General features: G+C 42.5%; 1 protein-coding gene across 6 annotated transcripts; it reads left to right on the top strand.

Moving 5' to 3' along the window:
* fbxw2 (F-box and WD repeat domain containing 2) lies at positions 1 to 23,263 on the top strand. 6 transcript variants are annotated; one of them, XM_053677042.1, is made up of 8 exons: positions 1 to 99; positions 2,512 to 2,594; positions 3,025 to 3,534; positions 16,654 to 16,848; positions 17,418 to 17,551; positions 20,422 to 20,508; positions 20,886 to 21,055; positions 21,617 to 23,263. In XM_053677042.1, exons 2-8 carry the CDS (start codon positions 2,534 to 2,536, stop codon positions 21,906 to 21,908), a joined length of 1,449 nt encoding a protein of 482 aa, XP_053533017.1. In that variant the 5' UTR covers positions 1 to 99; positions 2,512 to 2,533; the 3' UTR covers positions 21,909 to 23,263. The 6 variants fall into 6 exon arrangements, with proteins under 6 accessions (XP_053533017.1, XP_053533015.1, XP_017316042.1 ...); XM_053677040.1 differs by lacking the exon at positions 1 to 99 and adding an exon at positions 684 to 962; XM_017460553.3 differs by lacking the exon at positions 1 to 99 and adding an exon at positions 684 to 1,125.

The following is a 23,263-nucleotide window of genomic DNA, read 5'->3' as shown; positions in this document are numbered from 1 at the left end:
CCGAACTCAAACCAAAATAAAAAAAAGTTTTATTTATTTTAGCATTATTAATGGACGTTATTTCTTCAGTCTGCACTATTCTGGATATTCTTGAAAACTGTGAGTATAATATTTTTTATGTCGTGAGATTGGTTAGTTTAAGACAATTTATTGTATGTTGGCCATCACCCAGTTCTGTTCACTTTTAAGTTATTTAGCTGTAGATTAAGCCCATTCAAATGCAGTGCTAAGGCAATTAGGCTTAAACTAGAACTAGCAATACTAACCAGTGGTGGACAAAATACAAAAATCATGTACTTTAGTGAACGAAAACGCATTAAAACTAGCACATTTTTATAAACCTGTCATTTGTTACAGCCGGATCTGACGTCAGAGCTGTTGTAGAACATGAATGCACATCTGATTCGAGAAGTCAACCGCTCCAAGTGGGCGTGGCTTGTGGCCGGATAACTATACACCATTTTTTTTGTCTTAACCAATCATTCAACTCTTACCTTCGCTCGCGAGTTTCTCGTCTCACCCGTTTTTATTTGTTAGTATACCCCGCCTCCTGGGCCAGGATTGGTTAGTAGTCCATCGTCTAATCAAGGACTGACTGTAAGTTTGAATAACTAGCCAATCACAACACGAGAACTGCGGGTTTGTCGGAATACGGGTGGGAAAATAAGGTGTGAGCTTGCTCTAAACTTCCTTCCGCTCGTGTAGAACCTGCTCTGAGACTGCTAGCGGACTCTTTTCTCGTTATTGATTAGCAGGGCAGTTCATCTTAACGCTGCGGACTCATGAGTGTGTTTGATTGTTTTATGGTCATGTAAATGAGAGGACTATATATTAATGTGTTTATATAATTTAGTATGTCTTATTCGTTTTTAGTTCTGTTAATATTTAACATGGTAGCTGTGAGAAGCTGTCATGCTAGCCAAATATCTAAGGGTTTTCGCTAGCTAGCAGTTCAAGGCTAGGTAAGGTTGGACACCAAGTCATATCACATCAATAACACATCCTTGGTCATTTAGTACAGACGCATCAGCTCTTTTACTAGCACTGGTTATCTAGCGGAAGTGTTTTCTGCCCGCTGGTTCGCTAGCTAGCATCCTCGCTAATGATTGGATTCTCCTGGAAATGGTAAGTCGCTCGCTAGTTAGCTGGATAGCTGTGAGGGGTTTTGGTTAGTACACTTGGTCTGCTTTCCCCACAGAGCTAGTGAACGAGTAAGAAAGGTATGAATATTACACATATTTTTGGTGGCAAGCCTTAACTGACAGTTAGCATTGCTGTGTTGCTAACATGAGTTTTTAAAATAGCCAACACTCTTTTTTTTTTTATTTAAATCAACGACTTTTGATTTATAGCTAAAACCGGGTCAGCTGCATTATTAAATGTGCTATCTAACGACGCTTGCTTAGTAGTATTAGTTTTGATGGCTTTTATGGTAGGAGTAATTAGTTTGTATTGTTAAACCCCTGGTTTGTTGCTGCTGGGTTCGTGTGTGTGGACGGTGTGTGTGTGTGTCACTCGGGTGATTGTTGTAGAGATTTCGGTGGGGTAGCTGATGGGCTGTAGATCACTAGACACCACATGATTTTGGTTTAAATAAAGGATGCCACAGAGCAGATATACTTCCTTGTGTATGGCGTGTAAAATGTGGATTTCTGCCAACATTCAAATTTTTCTACTATGACCACTGCCTGCTTTTAAAACACATGATCCATCATGAACAGAGAAGGCTTTCATTTACATTTACATTACCTTATTCTAACACAACAGAAACTAATAAGTGTGTCAATGGACAGGTTTACACATCACTGAACATTACAGTAAACACCAGCAGTCTTTCATTTCAACCCAAATCCTCTTGCTCCGGATCTCCACACGACGACATAGGGCAGCAGGGTACAGTGTTAAATCCGGGGTGTCGCACTGTTTCTATCTATAGCCGAGTGAGCCGTACCCTAACCACGTACCCGTGCTGAATATGTTTACTCTTGCAGATGAGTGTAGTTTACTGTGTCTCGTGGTCAAGAATTCTCCATGTCAGGAAACCCAGCGACAGTCGCACATATTTTTAACATTTCAATTACATATGTTCATCAGCAATTGCACAACCTTCACCGAACTAACTGGTGGTGCGATGATCTGCACACAGGTGTTCAGTAAGAATTCAGGAGTAGTTCAGGATTGATGCCGCGTTGCACTGATCTTGTCACCGAGCAGTTCGCTGCAGATGTGTGTCTGAAGTGTTTGCAGCATGCAGCTGTTATGTTCCCTTTTTAACAAGTGTTTCAGTCTACACCAGCTGCTTTAGAAGTGCATAAATCTCGAGCCCACATGTTGTGGTGTCGTTTCCTTTTTTTCTTTCTTTTTTTTTCTTTGCTGGCAGTGAAATCAGCCCTTCTTTGACTTTAAATCATTACCTACAAAGATGTCATGAATGTGTAGTCTGTAGATTATTAGAAAAGAGAAAATCAGAAAAGTCATCTAGGCTGTTTGTGCACTGCTCCACTGTTTCAGGAAAATGTGAGGTGTGGGTTAAATGGAGTGGTGTGAATTCAGGAGTAGAGCTATGAAGCATAAGATCACACAGCCAAGCATAGGTCAGTGGTCTGTTACAATAATGAAATGTATAAAATTCTCATTTACTGTTTAAAGTTCATCAGAAATGTTTGGCACTGTTAACATTTAATAAAAAAAAAATTGAAGCTTTAGCCAATGTGATAGTCTGATTACTTGGTACATTGATTCAGAATCTTTTAAAGGAGAACCGTATACTCTTGTTATAGCTGAGTCTTAATCTAATCTTAGAAGCTTATATTTGATTTTTAAAAAAAAAAAATTATTTCCGTGAATTGATTATAGAGATGTCAGACTTACTGCACTGCAATGCCATAAATGTTTTATTCGTCATCAGTTTGGTAAAGAATTGGAGTGTCCAAACACCAGACTGAGAACTGTTACATTCAGTGTTGTCAGTTGTAGATGCTGCCAGCTGAACTTGACTTTTTAAACCATTGTTGCTCTTTTCAGGTAGTCGCCCTCATGTGCCCATGGAGAAGGAGGCCTTCGAGGGATGGCTGGAGTCGGTCTCCACCTCCTTCTTGGCACTGAATGACCAGCAACGCAATCATCTGCTGGACCACCTGATCTCTCTGAGTGGTGCTGTTCAACTCCGGCACCTTTCCAATGGACTGGAGGCACTGCTGAAGCGTGACTTCCTGCGCCTCTTACCCCTGGAGCTGGCCTTCTACCTGCTGCGCTGGCTTGACCCTCAGACGCTGCTCACTTGCTGCTTGGTATGCAAGCAATGGAACAAAGTAGTCAACACCTGCACTGAAGTGTGGCAAGGTGTGTGCAGAGACCTGGGCTGGCGAATCGACGACTCCATCCAGGATGCTGGCCACTGGAAACGTGTCTACCTTAAGGCCAAGCGTCGCATGAAACAGCTGCAAGAGGAGGATGCATTTGAGACCAGCTCCTTGATTGGGCACAGCGCTCGAGTGTATGCCTTGTACTACAAGGATGGCCTCCTCTGCACAGGTGTGGATTTTTACAGCCTAGGAATTGGGTCTTGCTTTTATTTTATGGATTTTGCATTTATAAAGTAGGCTTTTTCACCCAGATTTCTGTTAGACCTAGCTCTGTAACTGGTGGAACAAAATTTTTACATCAGAATGCTACTATAGAGGACTTATTTCTGTGGAAATTTCAGGTTTATATCTGGTCCCTCACCAGAGATATTCAATCCGAATTGAGAGGAATTAAACACATTTCTCGCCCCCATTCAAAAAAAAAAAAAAAAAAAAAGGAAACGTCTCAAACCTGAAATGTTCTGTATGCACACTATCCCTAACGAAGTACCCCCTAAAAATTAAGACAGACTCGGTAGGGGTGGGAATCTCTAGGTGCCTCACGATTCGATTAGGGTTCACAGGGCTGCGATGTGATGATGAAACAATTATCGATGCATCTTTTTATTTATTTATTTATTTATTGTTATATTGACTAATTCGGTGAAACCCGGAAGTATGCCAAATCGCCATTACTGCTTAGTAATGTTGTGGATAAAAAATGTCATAAAATAAACATAAGGGAGAAGAAGGAAAAACGGGCACCTAGACACGTAGAAGCGGGATTAGGCGAACATTGACAGATTGGAATTACGAGCAATTTAAGAGCAGTAATAGTCAAAAAAAAGTCAAAAAGAAGTGTACGAGCTGAGGAGTGCTAAAACACACACACACACACACTCGTGCAGTCAAGGGCGGGCAAGTAGACACAACATACATAAACACACATGAATAACTTTAATAATATCTTATAGTGATAGAGAAACTCTATAAAAAACAGAATAGTAGCATATGCAGGACAGTAGAACTGTAATGATATTAAGAAGTTGGAAGTACAGTAAACCGCTTTTCAAGTAGTATAAATATATATAAACTAAGAAACATAGTGCAAATATGAAAATAAATTATAAACGAGAAATACAGGAAAAAAAGGAAAATATAACTTACTCATGATTCAGATGGTGAAGATTCTCGTCTCGCAAGGAAAGCCTTAATTTTTAGAGAACCATGAAGAAAGCCAGATAAGCGTGGCTGCCCCCCCCCTCGAGATAACGATAAGACCAAGGTCCCTCCCGGTTGTTTAGTCGTCTTGCTTACGTCATTTTTTTAACCTAGGGAAATAGGAATCCTGGTTTTTGAAAACCTAGGTAAAAGAGAATCCTGGTTTTTGAAAACCTAGGTAAAAGAGAATCCTGGTTTTTGAAAACCTAGGTAAATGGGAATCTTGGTTTTTGACAACCTAGGTAACTAGAAACCCTGGGTTTTTGATTCCTGGGTTGTTGGAAATGCCTGGGTTCTGATTTTATGTATAAAGTAAAACCCCTGGTTTCAATTCTATGGGTAAGTGAAATAGGCCTTTTCTGGAAACCTATGGGTTATCTAGTGTGTAAATACAGTATAAATACTGGAGCTTAAGCTCAGGGTATGGGGATCACTTCTGAGAATTCTCATCGGTGTGGATCTCGTGTGGTGGAATGAAACAATAAAGCTGGACCCTTGCTTCTTCTCACTCACGGCTGGTGTATTTTTTCTATCTCCAACTGGTCTCAGAGGTAGATGTGAGTATTGGCTTCTAAGTTGAATTTTAAATGTTTTTGGGTAATAGGCTAAATTCGAGCCAACATTTGGCACCCCAGATGGGACTGGGCTAAGATCTATATGTCTGGAATCTCTCCCGTGGGACTTCGCTCTCTAAGCAACAGACAGGCCGTATAGGAAAAGGCATTGCAGACGCCTGTTATTTCAAAGCTCTGTTTTAGTGGTCTGTTGTTACGATTGAGAAGCCCCGGGGTGGGAAGAAAGACTAAGTGGGTCTCCAAAAGAACCTGGAGTGAGTGAGAAGAGGTAAGAGAGAAGTGTAGATTGTAGAATGTACTTTTTATAATTGTAATAAAGAAATGGTATATGTGTTGTGTGAGTGAAAGTCCTGCAATACCGCTGGAGGAAGGGAAAAAAGGTAGAAAAAAGAGTAGAGAAATAGAGAAATACTCCAGGGCGGGGATAGAAAGCAGGTGGAAAATGAGGCCTCAGACCCCAGATACCGGCTACTAGACTTGACTAGCAGTCTAGTGGTGGCTGCATTGGTGGGGACCCCTAATACCGCTGGAAAAGGATTAGATAAAAGATAGATAGATTAGATTCCAGGGCTGGATAGAGAGGGGAATAAATCCTGGGCCCAGGTCCGGGTCGTGCAATACAGCATGCCCGGTGTATGAATGGAATATGTACTAACAAATGTGTGTGCTTAAAATATATGTGCTTATAATATGTATAATATGAGTGTGGTGTGAGAGCGTGTAAGTTTTGGAGACAGGGAAAATGTATTTATTAGTGCTCTGAACAAGAGAGCTCCATACATTTGACGCTTGATAAGATTTAGGGAAAAAGAAAAAAGGGAAAAAAAAAGGGAGAATAATAATAATAATTTTTTTTGAAAAAGTTGTATTTAATTTATGTGACTGTAAGCTTCATACATGCGAGCTGGTGTGAAGGCGTTTTATATTCTGAGACCACAATGGTGTGTATGTAATAACTAAATATGTGAGAGTGTGTGACACAATGTGTATATGAGTGTGCCGACGTTGTTGATAGAAAGGGGCTGTTAGCCCACAGTTTTGTATTTGTCGGGACCTGCAGATTCTTGCTTCCCCTCAAAAACCAAACCCCAGTCTTTCGCAGTCAGGGGTGGGTGAAAAAACCTCTTACGAGGAAAAATTCCCACCCTGCCAGCACCATGTGCTCAGCAGCACCATTATACTTTTCTGTGCCTGATTGCGTCACACTTTTTTGCCCATCACATTACATGTCATGTCACATATCACAGCATTTTATAACACTCGGCATAACAGTCTCTATCGGCAGTATCCCTCTGTACTCCAGTTGTCTTCGGCTCAAGCACTTTACGTACTGTAGAGAACCACCCTTTGGGGAGAGGTTAGGCTAGCACTTACACCCAGGGTATGGATCATCACATCTTCTTCTCACCCCTCAGGGTTCAGTAGATCTGCAACACAAATGAACATATAGAAAACACCAATAGGTCCCGTTTGTCTCGGATAGGCCCATTACCTTGCCACTACCTTGTACAAACGGGTCCTTGCGCCCCCTTTCCCATCAGTCCTGGCTCATGTCCCGTCTCATGTTCTCGTAGACGCTGGTGTTGCTGCTATCACTGCTCATTGACCCCTGTCTGTCGCTGCTGTCGCTGCTCATTGTCTCCCGTCGCATGGTCTCAATCACCACCCCCCGTTGAGGCGGTAACGCCTCACCCTTAACAACATACTGGCCAGAAAAGGGGGCTGAGGACATCACCATCCACCGTGCGCAGGGGATCACACAGCAGGCCACCAGAGCCATAAGGAGAAGGAGGACGAACAGGGACGCTCCCAAGCGGGTCAGGGCAGCAGTCCAATCTCCAGAAAGAAACCAGGAGAGCCACGGCGGGAGGCGTAGACTAGACCCAAAGCCGGAGTTAGCCGCTTGCTCCGTTTGGAGGGCTTGTAGTTGGCCCAGGACCTTGGAGAGGGCTCCCTCAGAACCAGTGTGCAAAGGGATTGCAGCACAGCACTCGGGACCAATCATTGTACAGACACCTTCCTCCGGGGCCCGCATCTGGTCCAGGACAAAACGGTTCTGAGCAGCCATGAGGGAAGTGGCATGGAGCTGATCACGGACCAGTCCGAGAGCACTCAGCGAGTAGTTAATGAAGCGTTGCTCGTTGTACCACATGTAATTAATCCATGCCACGTTGCGGTTGATCTGCACGGCCGGGAGCAAAATAGACGCTACACCACTGCCAACGGCCTCCATGGCTCTGTAGCGAGCAGGAACGCCAACGGGGGTACCCCAAAGTCAAGATGGACGGTCTCATCAGCAGCCCAGTCAGAATAGTTCGCTGCATCAGCGTCATGGACATACTGAGTCCATTGGGCCACGTCGCGGCGTGAACGGGACCGGCCGGATGACGGTTGGTCAGCCACCAACAAAACACGGGTCTTACCATCCAACCTAACCGGGGCTCAGCATCCCTGCCACTCTGCAGGCAAGGTCTGGCGTACACGTTGGCCCCCGCAAAACCAGAACACATCCGCAAGGGGAACAGTACCACCACTAAGATCAGGTAGGGGAATTACCACGTTGGGGGTGCATGGGGGTGAATCACAAACAGAGGGGGTTTCAATTTGCAAATCATTAGCGAACAGGGAGACATTACATCGGGCAGACATATTTCCCACAGGATATACGCCAACAGAGGAGCAGAGGCAGATGGGAAAGAACGAGGGCAGAGATGGTTGGACGCGGACAAAAGTCGACACTTGAGTGGTTACAGGGTGAAACAGGCATGAGGAGCTTGCATTGTGCATCCACGATGGGCCAAAATCAGCCGAAAGGGCCCCAAGGAGGCACACAGTAGGACACAAAAAATCAACGGAATAGGGGTTGGTGAGACATTCTGTGAGGTTCCCCATAGGCAGCATAAAATGGGGGGTGAGGCTACGATCATGACATACGAGACACGAGCGATCCGTCACAGATCGAGCAGTGTGGACCATCCATGCCATGTACATGTTACTCTGCTCCTCCGTGAGCGAAGTGTTAGCGGTAGAGATTGAATAATATTGTAATTTCATTAATTTATGTGCGAGCGGAGTTGACATCGGGGCAATGAGGAGGGGGTGGAGAGCCCGGGATGCGAAGGGTGACCCTGTACTATCATGGTAAGAACATGCCGTAGCCGAGCAAAGGAACGGTAGCCACAGGGGGCCAATCGTGGGCAGCTCGAAGGAGCACCTACTCGTCCGTGCCCTACCAGTAATTCTAAGATGTCCTACGCGAATCTCCACAGACCGAGCTGGGGAGAAAGTGAATGAGGCCAAATAGGGACTTCTCCCAATCAGGGACTCTTCATGGGCGAGTCTAAGGAGAGCTAACGCGCACATCGAGCTACGGGAACCTATAGTGGAGCCAGGGGCCGTCCAGGATCGAACACGCCTAATACGAGGATAGAGGGCTGTGCGGGAAGTAGCAGTCGCTAGTGGGCGTAATGTATGATAGGAATCCAGGGCATTTCTTTTAAACATTGGGTCGTAGAAAAAGAAAAAGAGTACTATTAGCCCTGCTGTAAAAATCAGTTTACCCACATACGTGCTACTATTCTGTGGAGCTTGTTCCACCGGTCCCCTCCGGAACCGGGGGTAGGGGAGTGCGCAAGGATTCATGCGGAGACTGACGTTCAGGAGTAAGCTCGGGTAAGTTCAACTGTGCTGCTAGAGACTGTAGCGTATCTGAGTTGATTAGGCTCAGAGGCAAAGCGGTGTCGTCAAGGTCCTGCCAGAGAGTGGTGAATGTAGACAGAAAATCCTCCGTTGCTGGGGTTACAACTTCCTGTGGGCAGATAACTACACCCGTCACTTCTATTTGGGGCGTGAGAACGGTGAGGCTACTGGCATCAGACTGAGACAGTCTATCGAGTTTTTCCACAGCTCGCCGCTTATTCTGGGCTCGAGTGCCGTAGGCAGGGCTCAGGGATGCACCCGAATCACTGTCACTATCAGTGAACACCACTGCCCCAGTGGGCTTCCTTGTACTGTCTAGTCTTGAGGTCGATGGTTGTTCGTCGGTAGTGTCTTGCAGTAGCGGTCCCTTACCTGGTTCGGCGCTGCTGCAGTGGTTCAAGTGATACCAGTAATTCCTCCCCTCTACTTTCACAGCCGTGGGGGTTGCAGCGACCACGGTGAATGGTCCTTCCCGACGTCCCGCAAGGGGGCTCTTTCTCTTGAAAACACGAATGTATACCTGGTCCCCCGGTGCCACTAGGCGCACGTCCTCCCGTACCTCGCTCTCTCCATGGACTGCCTCACGAACCTGTGAATACAAATGTCTATGGATTTTGGTGAGGGTTCGCACGTAATCCTGCATTTCGTCCTCCAATTGTGCCAAAGACGGCCCTGTGTATGGACCTCGGGTGAATGCCATAGGCATTGGGCGCCCAGTAAGCATTTCATGAGGAGTCAAGTGCGTCATACGATTGGTCTGAGAACGCATTTTCATCAAGGCCAGTGGTAAGGCCTGTACCCAGTTCAGGCGAGAGCTCTCGCATATTTTTGCCAGTTTATTAACTAGGGTACCATTCACTCGTTCTACCATGCCCTGGGATTGAGGATGATACACACATCCTAGCTTATGATCTATCCCCAAGGCAGATGCCACATTGTCAATGACGTTATTCACAAAGTGGGTACCGTTGTCCGAACTCAGAAAATCTGGAATACCGAACCGGGGAATGACTTCGCGACATAAAAATTTAGCCGCGGTCCTTGCATCTTCCTTGGAAGTTGCAGTTGCTTCCACCCACCTGCTGAAGCGGTCTACTGCTACTAGAATGTAGCGCTTCCCTTCTTTCCGGTTGTCTGCTCCCATGTCTACATAATCCATCATTATATGCCGGAATGGCCCTGTCGGCGGGGGAATATGTCCTAAAGGAGCAGTGAAGTTCTTTCGCACATTGTTCTTGATACACACTTCACATCTATTCAACGCATAGTCCACCATACTGGCCAGAAATGGGGACCACCATTCCTGACGGATTTTTCGGATAGTTTCGGTTCTATGGGCATGATCCAAGCCATGGGCTTCTTTGATCAAGAGCGGGAGGTAACTGGCTGGGGCTATACACAATCCTTCTATGCTGCGCCACAATCCAGTACCCGCCTCTTTTCTCGCCCCCCGTTTTATCCACGCCGATACTTCAGCCACACCTGCGGTGTTCTGCAGCTCCACCAAGTGGGCCACATTGTCTACCTGCGGATGCCGCATCGGACTTTCCCCAGGCTGAGTTAGGGCCATCATCTGGCCCGGCCCTACGGCAGCTTTCTTAGCTGCCTCATCCGCCAGTGAGTTCCCTTTAGTGATAAAGGAGTCATCGGTCCTATGTGCCCTGCATTTCACTACAGCTAATTTTGCGGGCAATGTCATAGCATATAGTAAATCTGAAATCGCCTCCCCGTGGGTCACGGCGGTCCCATCTGCCCGCTGGAATCCCCTTTGAGCCCAGATTGGTCCAAACACATGGCAGACTCCATGAGCATAGGCTGAGTCCGTATATATATTGCAACTCTCATTACGGCCCAAATTACATGCAGCTGTCAACGCCCGTAGTTCAGCTAGCTGGGCCGAGCAGGGTTGGGGGAGCGGAACACTCATCACTACCTCAAACGTCGCCGGGTTTCGTCGTGCTTCTACTACTGCCAACCCAGCCTTATTGCCCGTATCAGTACGATAACAGGAACCGTCCACAAAATACGTATGCTTAGCATTATCAATAGGGCAGTTCTCCAAATCTGAACGCGCTTTCAAAAATATCTCTGATACTGCTACGCACTCATGGGGTACACCATCTATCGGGGTTACCAGTTTATCGGCCGGATTCACCGTGGTGCACCGTTCTATGGTGAGCTCCGGGGCTGACAGAATGGAGTCATATCCTGTTCGACGGGAGTTCGTTATCACAAAGGTCTGACTCGTTAGGAGCGCATGCAGTGCATGGGTCGTATATAATGTAACTGGGTGCCCCATGGTGATTGAGGACGCTTTCTGATATGCAAATGCGGCCGCTGCCAAAGACCGATAACAGGGGGGCATCCCTTTTTCCACGTTATCAAGAGCCGTGCTGTAATAGGAGATGGCCTGTTTTCCCATCCCTTGTTGCTGCTGAGTTAGGACGGCCGATGCGTACCCCTTTCTTTCGGATACATAGAGGTGAAAAGGTTTGCTATAATCTGGGTTAGCCAATGCAGGAGCGGTCATTAAGGCCATTTTAATATCTGCGAGTGCAGCTAGAGCTTCAGGAGTCCAGACGAGGGGGGCATTTGGCTGTGATTGGTCTGCTGCCTTAATCATATCCCGTAATGGTTGGACCCTTAGCGCGAACTCATATATCCATGGACGACTGAACCCCGCCATTCCTAGAAATGCCAACATCTGTCGCACGGTGGTTGGCTGTGGGGCCTTGCGTATGGCCTCTACATGCTTTGGTGCTATAGTACGGCTTTCTCCCTCTAACACACGACCTAAGTATTCCACCTTTTGTCTACAAAATTGCAACTTTTCTTTACTTACTTTGTGGCCATTTTCGGCCAACATTCTTAGAACCTTTAGAGAGTCGTGCTGGCATTGCTCTTTAGACGCACTACAAATCAAAAGGTCGTCGACATATTGCAAGATGGTGCTACGGCACTCCAGGGCTGAGAGGTCTTGAGCCAGTACCTGATTAAATATGGATGGGCTTTCACAGTATCCCTGCGGAAGTCTAGTGTATGTGTACTGCTGCCCTTCGTATGTGAAAGCAAACAAATGCTGTGAGTCTGGGTGCAGTGGCACGCTAAAAAATGCTGAGCATAAATCTATGACAGTATACCATTTGGTCCCTTCTGGAATGTTCGACAATTGACAGTTGAGAAAGATAGGGACGTGTAGATCAAGTAGTTAGTTACTGTAGTGTACTCATACGTATGGCAGTAGTAGTAGTAATAAATGATTAGGGGAACTCAGTTAATCTTATAATCGATGTAGGCAAACAAACGTATAATCAAGGTAGTTAAATTCGAAATGAGATATATATATATACATAGTTAAAAGGAGAAGTAAGTTAAGGGTTAAGAGTTATGGCTAGGTACATCTACACATGTCCGGCGCAAAGTGAATGTAGGGGGGTCCTAAGGCCCATTCTCCAGCTGCCAATCTACTATGAGACCCCAGGGCGCACAACACTAGCACGTCTCCCACCAGGTCTACAAAACCTCCTCAGCTCCTGTTCGGATCAGTGTTGCGTAGAAGTGGTTAATGTAAGGGACCCATTGGATTACGGGGACGACGGGCGCAGGGATTATGGCCTTGTTAGAGTAATCCTCCGACAGCTAGCGGGGGACGGCCATGGGGTGCGGCAGAACCAGTTCCTCCACAGATACCCGCTTAATTAAGGTAGTGTATGAGGCTTCACAGCCTCAGAGGGGGAAATGTTGTGGATAAAAAATGTCATAAAATAAACATAAGGGAGAAGAAGGAAAAACGGGCACCTAGACACGTAGAAGCGGGATTAGGCGGACATTGACAGATTGGAATTACGAGCAATTTAAGAGCAGTAATAGTCAAAAAAAAGTCAAAAAGAAGTGTACGAGCTGAGGAGTGCTAAAACACACACACACACACACTCGTGCAGTCAAGGGCGGGCAAGTAGACACAACATACATAAACACACATGAATAACTTTAATAATATCTTATAGTGATAGAGAAACTCTATAAAAAACAGAATAGTAGCATATGCAGGACAGTAGAACTGTAATGATATTAAGAAGTTGGAAGTACAGTAAACCGCTTTTCAAGTAGTATAAATATATATAAACTAAGAAACATAGTGCAAATATGAAAATAAATTATAAACGAGAAATACAGGAAAAAAAGGAAAATATAACTTACTCATGATTCAGATGGTGAAGATTCTCGTCTCGCAAGGAAAGCCTTAATTTTTAGAGAACCATGAAGAAAGCCAGTTATAAGGGTGGCTGCCCCCCCCCCTCGAGATAACGATAAGACCAAGGTCCCTCCCGGTTGTTTAGTCGTCTTGCTTACGTCATTTTTTTAACCTAGGGAAATAGGAATCCTGGTTTTTGAAAACCTAGGTAAAAGAGAATCCTGGTTTTTGAAAACCTAGGTAAAAGAGAATCCTGGTTTTTGAAAACCTAGGTAAATGGGAATCTTGGTTTTTGACAACCTAGGTAACTAGAAACCCTGGGTTTTTGTTTCCTGGGTTGTTGGAAATGCCTGGGTTCTGATGTTATGTGTAAAGTAAAACCCCTGGTTTCAATTCTATGGGTAAGTGAAATAGGCCTTTTCTGGAAACCTATGGGTTATCTAGTGTGTAAATACAGTATAAATACTGGAGCTTAAGCTCAGGGTATGGGGATCACTTCTGAGAATTCTCATCGGTGTGGATCTCGTGTGGTGGAATGAAACAATAAAGCTGGACCCTTGCTTCTTCTCACTCACGGCTGGTGTATTTTTTCTATCTCCAACTGGTCTCAGAGGTAGATGTGAGTATTGGCTTCTAAGTTGAATTTTAAATGTTTTTGGGTAATAGGCTAAATTCGAGCCAACAGTAACTAAAACTAAATCTTTCTTCGTGATCTGCCTTTCCTCTGCAACATTCTTTAACAGCTCAGACATATTTGCAGCCGTGTGGCTCTCATTCACTGCTCTTGTTTGGAGCACATGAGATGCTAGCTGCTACTCTTCAGTGATAAAATGTACGGTTACTGTGACATAAGATTTTGTGGCAATGGATTTCTGTGCATCACATGTTACAGCTATCCTACCCACTTTCTTCAGTGATTCCATGACTTTGGTTTTGGTCTCATTGTAGAGTGTGGGGATCGCTGGATCAGTAAAATATCTTTGAGATGGGATGTTATATCTCCACTCCAAAGTGCGCAGCGTAGTGTGAAAACCCTGGCTCTCAACGACTGAATATGGGCACAAATCCTTGGCAATAAAAGTTGTGATAGTTTGTAATTCGATTCACACTTTCCAAGTTGGGTGGAAGCCTTTTGTTGGCAGCAACTACAACCGGGTGTTTTTCTTCCTCCTCTGGGTGGAAACGTGTAATACGGTTTCTCACGTTTGTCTTGTTTCTCAAATATTTTATTTTAGTTTGACACAACTTGCATATAGTGTGGCTCTTGTCCAGGTCTTTTTTTCCTCTTCAACTTCATAGAAGCCAAATTGCTTCCATACACTAGCTTTTAATTCAGAGGGTGCGTGGTTGGATTTCTCGCTCAGCCATTGCGCGTCTGTTATGTGCACGCCACAGACTGTCTGGGCACTGCACTTCTGCGTTCTGCCTTTTGCGTTCACCTTATCAAATAACATTTAAAAAATGGATTTTTGACATTTTGTGAATCGATACAGAATTAAGACTCGGACCCTTCCCATTATAAATTGACCCTAAAAGTGGAACTGTGAGCAGTCTTGAACATTTTATTAGGCCTTTAGATCTAAGTCTAAGGAACAAGAATGTGCAAAATGTTAATATACGTTCACGTACTTTGTAATGTGTGCTAAAGATTGTTTTTTGTTCCTAGAAGCTAGGACCATTCTCTGCCGAGATATGCCATGGGACAAACAGGTTTTTATTCCAACCAAGATTTAAATAAATCAAATAATAATAAAAAAAAAAAATCCTTCAAATTTTCCCAGAAGTAATTAACTAGCTAAGACATGCTTCCTCTGTTTGTGTCTTTAGCTATAAGGCGAATGTAGCTAAGAACTAATACAACAACATTTAGCAACTTGAAACTTCATTTAGTACCAGTTCATTTGATATACACAGGTGCCAACATCTATCTGTTAGCTGTAGCATTTTAAGATTTTAACCCCTTGTTATGGTGATTAAGGGAGACGAAAACTATGGTTTTCTGTTGTTGTTTTTTTTTTTTTTTTTTTTTTTTAGCTAAAGCAGTGGTCTCTGATCAAGCGATAATAATAATACATGGTTGAATCAAAGTTTAAAGTGGAAAGGATGCTGGAAGTGAAAGATTTGTGTCTGGTAGCTACTGTTGCTTCACGCTGATATCAAGGTGACATGTGACAAACATCGGTCTTATCAATAAAAAAACAAAACCTGGGCCTGTGATCTCTTTGGTTCGAAAAAAAAAAAAAAAACAGTAGCTGCTCGCTAGAGGTCACGTCAGTCTTTTGCCGTGATATATTTTTCATGTTGCTTTGTCCATGTGGGGGGAAACAAAAACTCGATGCCGCTGTATTGCCGCTCACTTCTGGTGTAAAATTTTAGCGGTGCAGTGCTTACAAACTGCAGTTTTGTTGTCATTTCACATGAGATATCTTTACACACAGCACAAAATTGATGTTTTCCCGCCCTCTTTGATTGACAGGATATAATCGGCCCTGATCACCAGATGTTTTTAAACTATCGGAGATATATATATAAAATTCGACAAACAATTGTTTTTACATGGAAAAAAGCACTGATAACTATTGTGAATTAATAAAATCTCACTTTCAATGCATCTTACGCTTTCTGTTCTTGCTGCCTTTAAGCATATTGTTTAACTTGTGTTTACTTTGATCGTACCGTTTTAATTAGACATTACAGATATTACTTGTGCTCTGTGGCTCAGGTGGTAGAGCGGGTTGTCCACTAATCGTAGGGTTGGTGGTTCGACTCCACATACCAAAGTGTCCTTGGGCAGGACACTGAACCCCAAGTTGCTCCTGATGGCAAGCTATTGCCTTGCATGGCAGCTCTGCTACCATTGGTGTGTGAGTGTAGTCCAGTGTAAAGCGCTTTGGAACCGCTAAGGTTAAAAAAGTGCTATATAAGTGCAGACCATTTACCATTACCCACTGTTTATCACCGCATCTACGCTGCGAGTGAGGAGCAACGCGGCCTCATTACTCATAGATCACTTACATAGCACTCCTCATTAGTAATAGATCACTTACAGATTGCTCCCGTTATAATAAATAACAGAATTTACACTGCAAGCGTGCATATATAGCATATAATAATAAACTTGAATTAAACTAAAACTTTTAAGCAACTCGCACCATTTTTCCTTGCCCCTTGCACACAGTGGAGCATTTTGGATATAAACATAAGTCTGTGCTCATGCGTCACTGTCGTGCTTGCATGCTTGACAATCTCTGCTTTGTAAAGTTTGCCAGTTACAATGTTCTTGGTGGAATTTAATATAGATAATGAGATTCATGGACAACGATTTTCTTAATAAATTATTGTTGATTTTATAAATTAACTGTTGCAGCTCTAGTTTCAATGCAGCATGCAGCACTTATTTCTTAGGTTTTCACTCCTAAACTGCAGGGCAGTTATAACTTTGAATTTTAACCTATACCAGAGTAAGCACTGCTCCTGTAGGGCTACAGGTAGACATATTGAGATCCCAATAATTGAAAACTAGGGATGGGTTACCCCCTAAATTTAATATTTGAACATTTCAAAGTGACTTGGTGCAGATGATTGTTTAACATGAAGGATGTGTGTACTTGTCCTTCAGGTTCTGATGACCTGTCAGCCAAACTGTGGGATGTCCGCACTGGCCAGTGTATCTACGGCATCCAGACACACACCTGTGCTACTGTGAAGTTTGATGAGCAAAAACTAGTGACGGGGTCATTTGACAACACCATTGCATGCTGGGAATGGAGTACAGGCGCCAAAATCCAGCAGTTCCGTGGACACACTGGTGCAGGTTTGTGTCCCACTGCGATGTTGTAGTGTCGGGTATTCTGCGCCATGCAGTAGAAATGATGAATCGAGTTGTGAATATACAGGTATTTAGTGTATGTGCTGTGGCTTTTCGGTCTGCACAAATAGAAATATTATAGTTCATTAGGGTTATGTTACGTAATGTCTGTTGTATAATACGCTTTATCAACAGTTGACACTATAGTTTGGTGGAAAAGAGAGGAGCCTCCCTGTATGTGCATCAGAAAGACCGTTGCAATGGATAATGTTCTTACCCTCTCTCTCGTGTGTTATTTTGCCTGATATTTTTTGCCAAAGAACTCATGGGCTAGAAATAGTCAATTTTGCTTCGTATTAAGGCAGTGCTACAAGGCTTTTGATTTATTTATTGTGGGCTAGTTTTATTTTTACTTTTCTTGTTGATTAACTTGTTCATCAGGATCTTTATCAGGTAAACTGCGATTAAGATAAAATGATTGCTGCAAAGCCTGTACTACATGACCATGCAGGTGCTTACACTGGAGCATTAGGATGTGTTTTTTTTAAGTTTTTTTTTTTATTCTTCCCTCTCAGTGTTCAGCGTAGACTACAATGATGAGTTGGACACACTGGTCAGCGGTTCTGCAGACTTTACTGTCAAAGTGTGGGCTCTGTCAGCCGGAGCATGTCTCAACACCCTCACAGGGCACACGGAGTGGGTCACTAAGGTAATACTTTTATACTTAAGTACATTATTTAAGCACACAAGCAATGTGCCACTCTCTAGCTCGATCAGTTCCATGCTTTCTTACTACAAACAAGCCGGTTTTTGGCCTACAAAACAGGTTTGGTTCCAGCACCAAAACACTGGTGGTCTAGAGCAGTTTTACCTGCAGAATCCTTCGGTACGGTCTGATGAGAGCAGGGGTGCCATGAAAAATCCTTCAAGTGTTTATAAAATGCTAAAATGTGTATAAAACCTTTAATATATATGATGAATATCTGATGTCTGAAATAATAACACAGCCACAGAAATAAGAAGACTGACACACATGCATAACAAATAATAATAAAACATTATATATAAAAAAAACAATTATTCCCTCCCTCTCGACCTGTCAGCAGCACGTCAACATCAGTATGCATAACGTATGTGTGTGTTTTATCCTAATAATTGGCATGATGATGCGTGTGTAGTGTAAAAGAATATGGACAGATTTCTTAAAAGAAAAGCTCCAGATGTTTCTGGACCATCAACTTCATCCTCATGTAGCTGAAGCCTTATTTATACCTTCACCTGGCTCCGCACTGCAAGCCTCCACTGACTGCGTGCGCACCTCCCCAAACAGGCGAGGAGTTTATACTTGACACGCTCGCCATTGTAATATTCTTTGAAACGAATGGGGGCGACTCTGAGTTATCCGCCTATAAAACAACAGGCAGTAGTTTGTTGGAACAACCATAGCTTACAAACAAGGCGTCTCACGTGTAGTTGCTGAATGCTGAGGAGGAATTGTTTTGTTGTTGATGTTTGCTTTCAGTAAACTTCAATAAAACCCACAGTATGGGGGAAAAAAACAGCAAAGAATCATATAAGTATCATATAAAATTAGAGATGCACCGATATGAAATTTCTCAGCTGATACCGATAACCGATTATTCAGTGTGATATCGGCCGATATCAGCGATAGTTCATTTAAATCTTTAAACGGTGTACTGACCCTTTAATTCAGCGCAAGCAGTGCAGCAAAAAAAATCGATGGTCTAGAGCCATGATCGTTGTGTAGTGTGTAGCAATACACTCCAATCTCGATTCGATTCATGACACAAGCTTCACTGTTTTGATTTATGATTCTCAGAATATTTGGAACAAAATTTGAATGAAGAAAAATTATGACCGAAAAGACTCATTTATTTTGTTTTGTTTTTTTGCTCATTTCTGAATTATAAACAATACATTTATAAATTCTTCCAAATTTTGATTGAATAAACAAAGTGTCTACCCGGGCACTTGACTGACTGAAACATGATGAGCTTTGTAGCAGAATCAGCTACAACGTCAGCAAAAATGTCAGATTTCCACAGTCTCTGGTGGTGTTTTGAAAGCTAATGAAGTGTTCTTTTTAACCATTATAACATGTTCAACGTGTAATGCTTGTTTGTTGTTACAATCCGGAGATATCGGCTTCACAAGTGCAGATTTCACATGCTCTCCATGAAAGAACGATCATGTGATCAGGGTGCCCTCTGTATATTTTAACCCTATGGATTGCACAGATGGAGTGAAACTGCATTAGATGTGTAATTAATACAATGTGTCTTCATATGGGGATTATCTAGTATTGGGTCTCAATAGTGTAATAAATAACTTGAATGTCTTGCTTGAGTTTGTACAGCTTCAAAGTGCAGGTGATGTTCCAGTTTGTGTCTGCTAAATAGGCATTTTTTATATGGTTGCTAAGTTGAATAGCGTATTCTTAGAAATCCCACACCTGCATCTGACTGCAGGAAAATGATTGAAGTCAAGCCTTTTGTGTTTCTCGACAATTGTCTGATAACAAATGTCTGATTTATTGGATAACAAATTATAATGTTTACAGTTTATAGTGCTATGTACAGAATGTCATCAGTTATTTATTATTATACCACAGCTCTGTTAAATTCTCGATTCTGATTGGCTTACTTTCTGAGGTCTGCAAATATTTTTCAATAAGTGCACAGCCAAAGTAGGTCCGGTCAGGTTTTGGACGCATTACAGTTCCATATCACTCGGCCAAGTTAACTCAAATAACGGAAAATTTAGTTTAGTGTCCACACAGCACATGCATTGAACAACAAAAAAAAATGAAAACCATTTTGATTTTTCAGAAAACATATAGTAATAATTGATGACGGGCCGTTGAATTATTAGAAAAATAATGCGCATCCGAGGTGGTAATGTGGCCACGAGGCGAAGCGGGGACTTGAGCTGTTGATGTGCAGTTATATGAGAGAGAGAGAGAGCGCAAGGGGGGAAAAAAAAGAGAAAGCCTGAGAGCACATGTGATTGTAGTAATGAGACCCAAAAGATGGCAAACATGTCTAAATATTTATTTATTTATTCATCATATTATTTGCATTAATAAAAAATGAAAGATTCCATGAACAAGTAGGCCGATCAATATCTATTTGTGTTTTTTGTTTGTTCTATTTTTATTTTATCAGCATGAAATGGAAAAAAAAAACCTGAACTCACACTCTCTCTCTAAAATAACTACATATCAATAGTTCAAGCCTCTGTCACTAGCTCTAAAATGATGTTTTGGAAGGCTTGAGGTGGAATGTGTAATACATTAGTTCCACATGAGCGTTTTAAGACAAAAAATATCTGACACATGTCTTGAAATAAAACTTCTGGGCGATGTTGTGAGGTGTAGTGACTGTGGTATAAGCGGAGTAATTGATAACGGTTCATTGAATTATTACAAAAATAATGCACAACAGTGATTTTCACCCCAGGTGTGCATTAAATTCTAAAAATTCAGTGGACTGTCGTCAATTATTCCTTACGTGTAATATGTTTATCTATGATATGAACTTGTCATTCACCCTGACTTAGGTACTACTTCAGAAAAGCCAAGTTGAGTCCATGATGCACAGTCCTGGGGACTACATCTTACTGAGTGCAGATAAATATGAAATCAAGGTAATCTAAAGATCATTTTCACCTTGATTGAAATCACAGTGTTTGTCATTTGCACGGCTGACACATGGGAAACTGCACATCGAATTTCTTATGGTTGTTCCATTGACGGAGACTGGACGTATATTAACAGATAACATCTACTAACAAAATATACTAATGTAAATGCAACATGAAGGATATCCTGGGTAAAAAGAAAAAAAATAATGTACTTTCAGGATGCAAAAATACACACATATTAGAGATACACAATATACATAAATATGAGTGGGTAGTGTGCATACTAAACGTGCATGGTACTATATGATCATTGAATACAATGTGTAAGTATTATGACGGGACTTTACAGAGGGCATGGCCCATCTCTCTGCTCAAAACAGGTGTGGCCTATAGGGAGAGAGATCAACTGTACGTGCTTAAAGACTCTGTCCGTGTCTGAGGATCGCAGTGTCTGTCTGCAGCCCCGCCTACAGTTTGATGGCCGCTACATTGTCTGCAGTTCAGACCTTGGTGTCTACCAGTGGGACTTTGCCAGTTTTGATGTGCTAAGGTAAAGCTTTAATGCCAATTACACAAATTGGAAACCGACAAAAGTCTTCCATACGTGTTCCATGATCTTAATTTTCCTTTCTCTGCATTGTTTATATTACATAATGATGAGTAATATTCCACAGTCTGATTGTATGAGTAGAAGAATTGTCATGTGGTAAAATTTTATGAAATAACAATTATTGTGACCTCTGGATGGAATTATGGGATAATGTATGTAGCAACCTCTTTGCTGGATGTTAGACTACGTTCACATTACAGGGTTGGAGTGTACAAAATAAGTGAATGTAGCAATAAGTTAGTTCATTTAAATATAGCCAAATGTCTTTTCTGTACACATGAATATGTGCACCATGGTTGCAATGGGCTGAGGAGTCATTAAGCCTATCTTGTGGTTATTTACTATAAGTTTCACTTGTGCTTCACTTGTGAAGTCTTTGCCCATGCCTTTGCTTGCTTGTGGCAAAATGTTAATTTGTCTTGCCACCCTCGTATGATTTTATGTAGAATTTGTCACTCTAATCTTTTCTAGTGTGTTACATGTCCTTTATGCCCCTCACAGAGTTATCAAACCACATCAAGACCCAGCCAGTCCCTCCCTTCTAAGCTTTGGTGAGGTATTCGCTCTACTGTTTGACAACCACCACTTGTATGTAATGGACCTGAGGACTGAAGCCATCACAGGCCGTTGGCCGCTGCCAGCCTACCGCAAATCCAAAAGAGGCTCCAGTTTCCTTCCAGGAATCACCTCATGGCTCAATGGCTTTGACGGCAAAAACGATGCCGGCCTGGTGTTTGCCACCAGCATGCCGGACCATAGCATTCATCTGGTTCTGTGGAAAGAGAACGGCTGAAGAAGGAAGTGAGCATGCGCCAACTTTAGTTGACACCAGGGCCGCTAAACAAAAAAGACAAAAAAGGGTGCTTTTGATTTCAAAAACCTGCAGCTTAGATATTGCATGGACCAAAGTCTGTCTTTCTTCATTTCATCTTTTCAGTTTCTGCTGGTTGCTTTTAGGTTTTAGAAGAAACTGGCTCTTTCCTTTGGTCAAGTAAAAACCGTTCTTGCACATTCTGACATGTATTTTGAAGTGCAGTATGTGGATACAATATGAAACCTTGAAGAAGGTGCTGGCTGGGTTGAACCTCTTTCTGATTGCTACAGAAATGTGAAAGCAACTGTGAATCAAGTACTTGACTGAACAGTAATATCCTGCCACAGCTCAATCATCCAAATTCATGAAAACATGAAATTTATATAAAAATAAATTGTCATTTGGATTTTTTTTTTTTAACCCTAAGTATTTAGTTGGTCAAAATTTGTGATCAGAAAACAGGATAATGAAGATTGCCTTAATTTCTTGATTTCCTTTCAGGATTTTTGCAGATAGCCACACCCATGCGCTCTGGCATGTCACGTGTGGTGTACACTTTGTTGTGTGATAAACTATAGACTGTATGGTTGGTTTGTATGACAGTCATTAGGTTTTTACTAATATTGACCCTTCAACTTTCACTTAAAATTAGTCATGTGCCTTTTTCCTTTAACACTTAAATGCCTGCAGGTATGTTATGAAAGATCTTGAAATTCATTAGTACAATCCTTATTGGAACATATTCCAGTATGAAAGGTATATTTATTTTTTACAGTTTCGTTATTTTTAACCCAGTATAATCAACACCACAGTATGTACTCTTACCGTTCTGCAGAGGCTAATTCACTTAAAAATGCTTCATGTGAATCTCTGTGAATGTTAATTTTTTAAGCTTCATTTTTAAAGACTAATCAACTTCATTCGAAGGTTAATGTTATTTTCAGCACAATCCTTTAGTTCTACAGGACGCATAGATGTACAGAAAAATCTAACTTTTTTAACTTGCATCAAAGTACATGGACAAACTTTAACCTAAAATATTTGTCTTTTGGTAGCTGTTCAATAGTCAGGATTGATGGTTGGTTTCAGTAGTGCGAGTCTTCTTATAACATCAGGGGAAGCCTTTTTGCTTTTAGGGCATTACCAGTGGAACCTGGGCTATACCCTCCACATTGCATGGTTTATCACAACACTTCTTTAAGACATAGACCTCACTGTAACATTCACTCATGCCACTGTAGACCATAATGCCATCAGTTCACAATGAGCAATTTCTGGTATGTTGATTGTATATAACATGCTGTCTTTTGAATAAATGAAAATGGCTAAGAAAA

The sequence above is a fragment of the Ictalurus punctatus genome, chromosome 28, assembly GCF_001660625.3.
Source record: "Ictalurus punctatus breed USDA103 chromosome 28, Coco_2.0, whole genome shotgun sequence".
Classification (NCBI taxonomy): domain Eukaryota; kingdom Metazoa; phylum Chordata; class Actinopteri; order Siluriformes; family Ictaluridae; genus Ictalurus; species Ictalurus punctatus.
The sequence above is the reverse complement of the archived record's forward strand: the minus strand, read 5'-3'. Positions and strand labels throughout refer to the sequence as shown.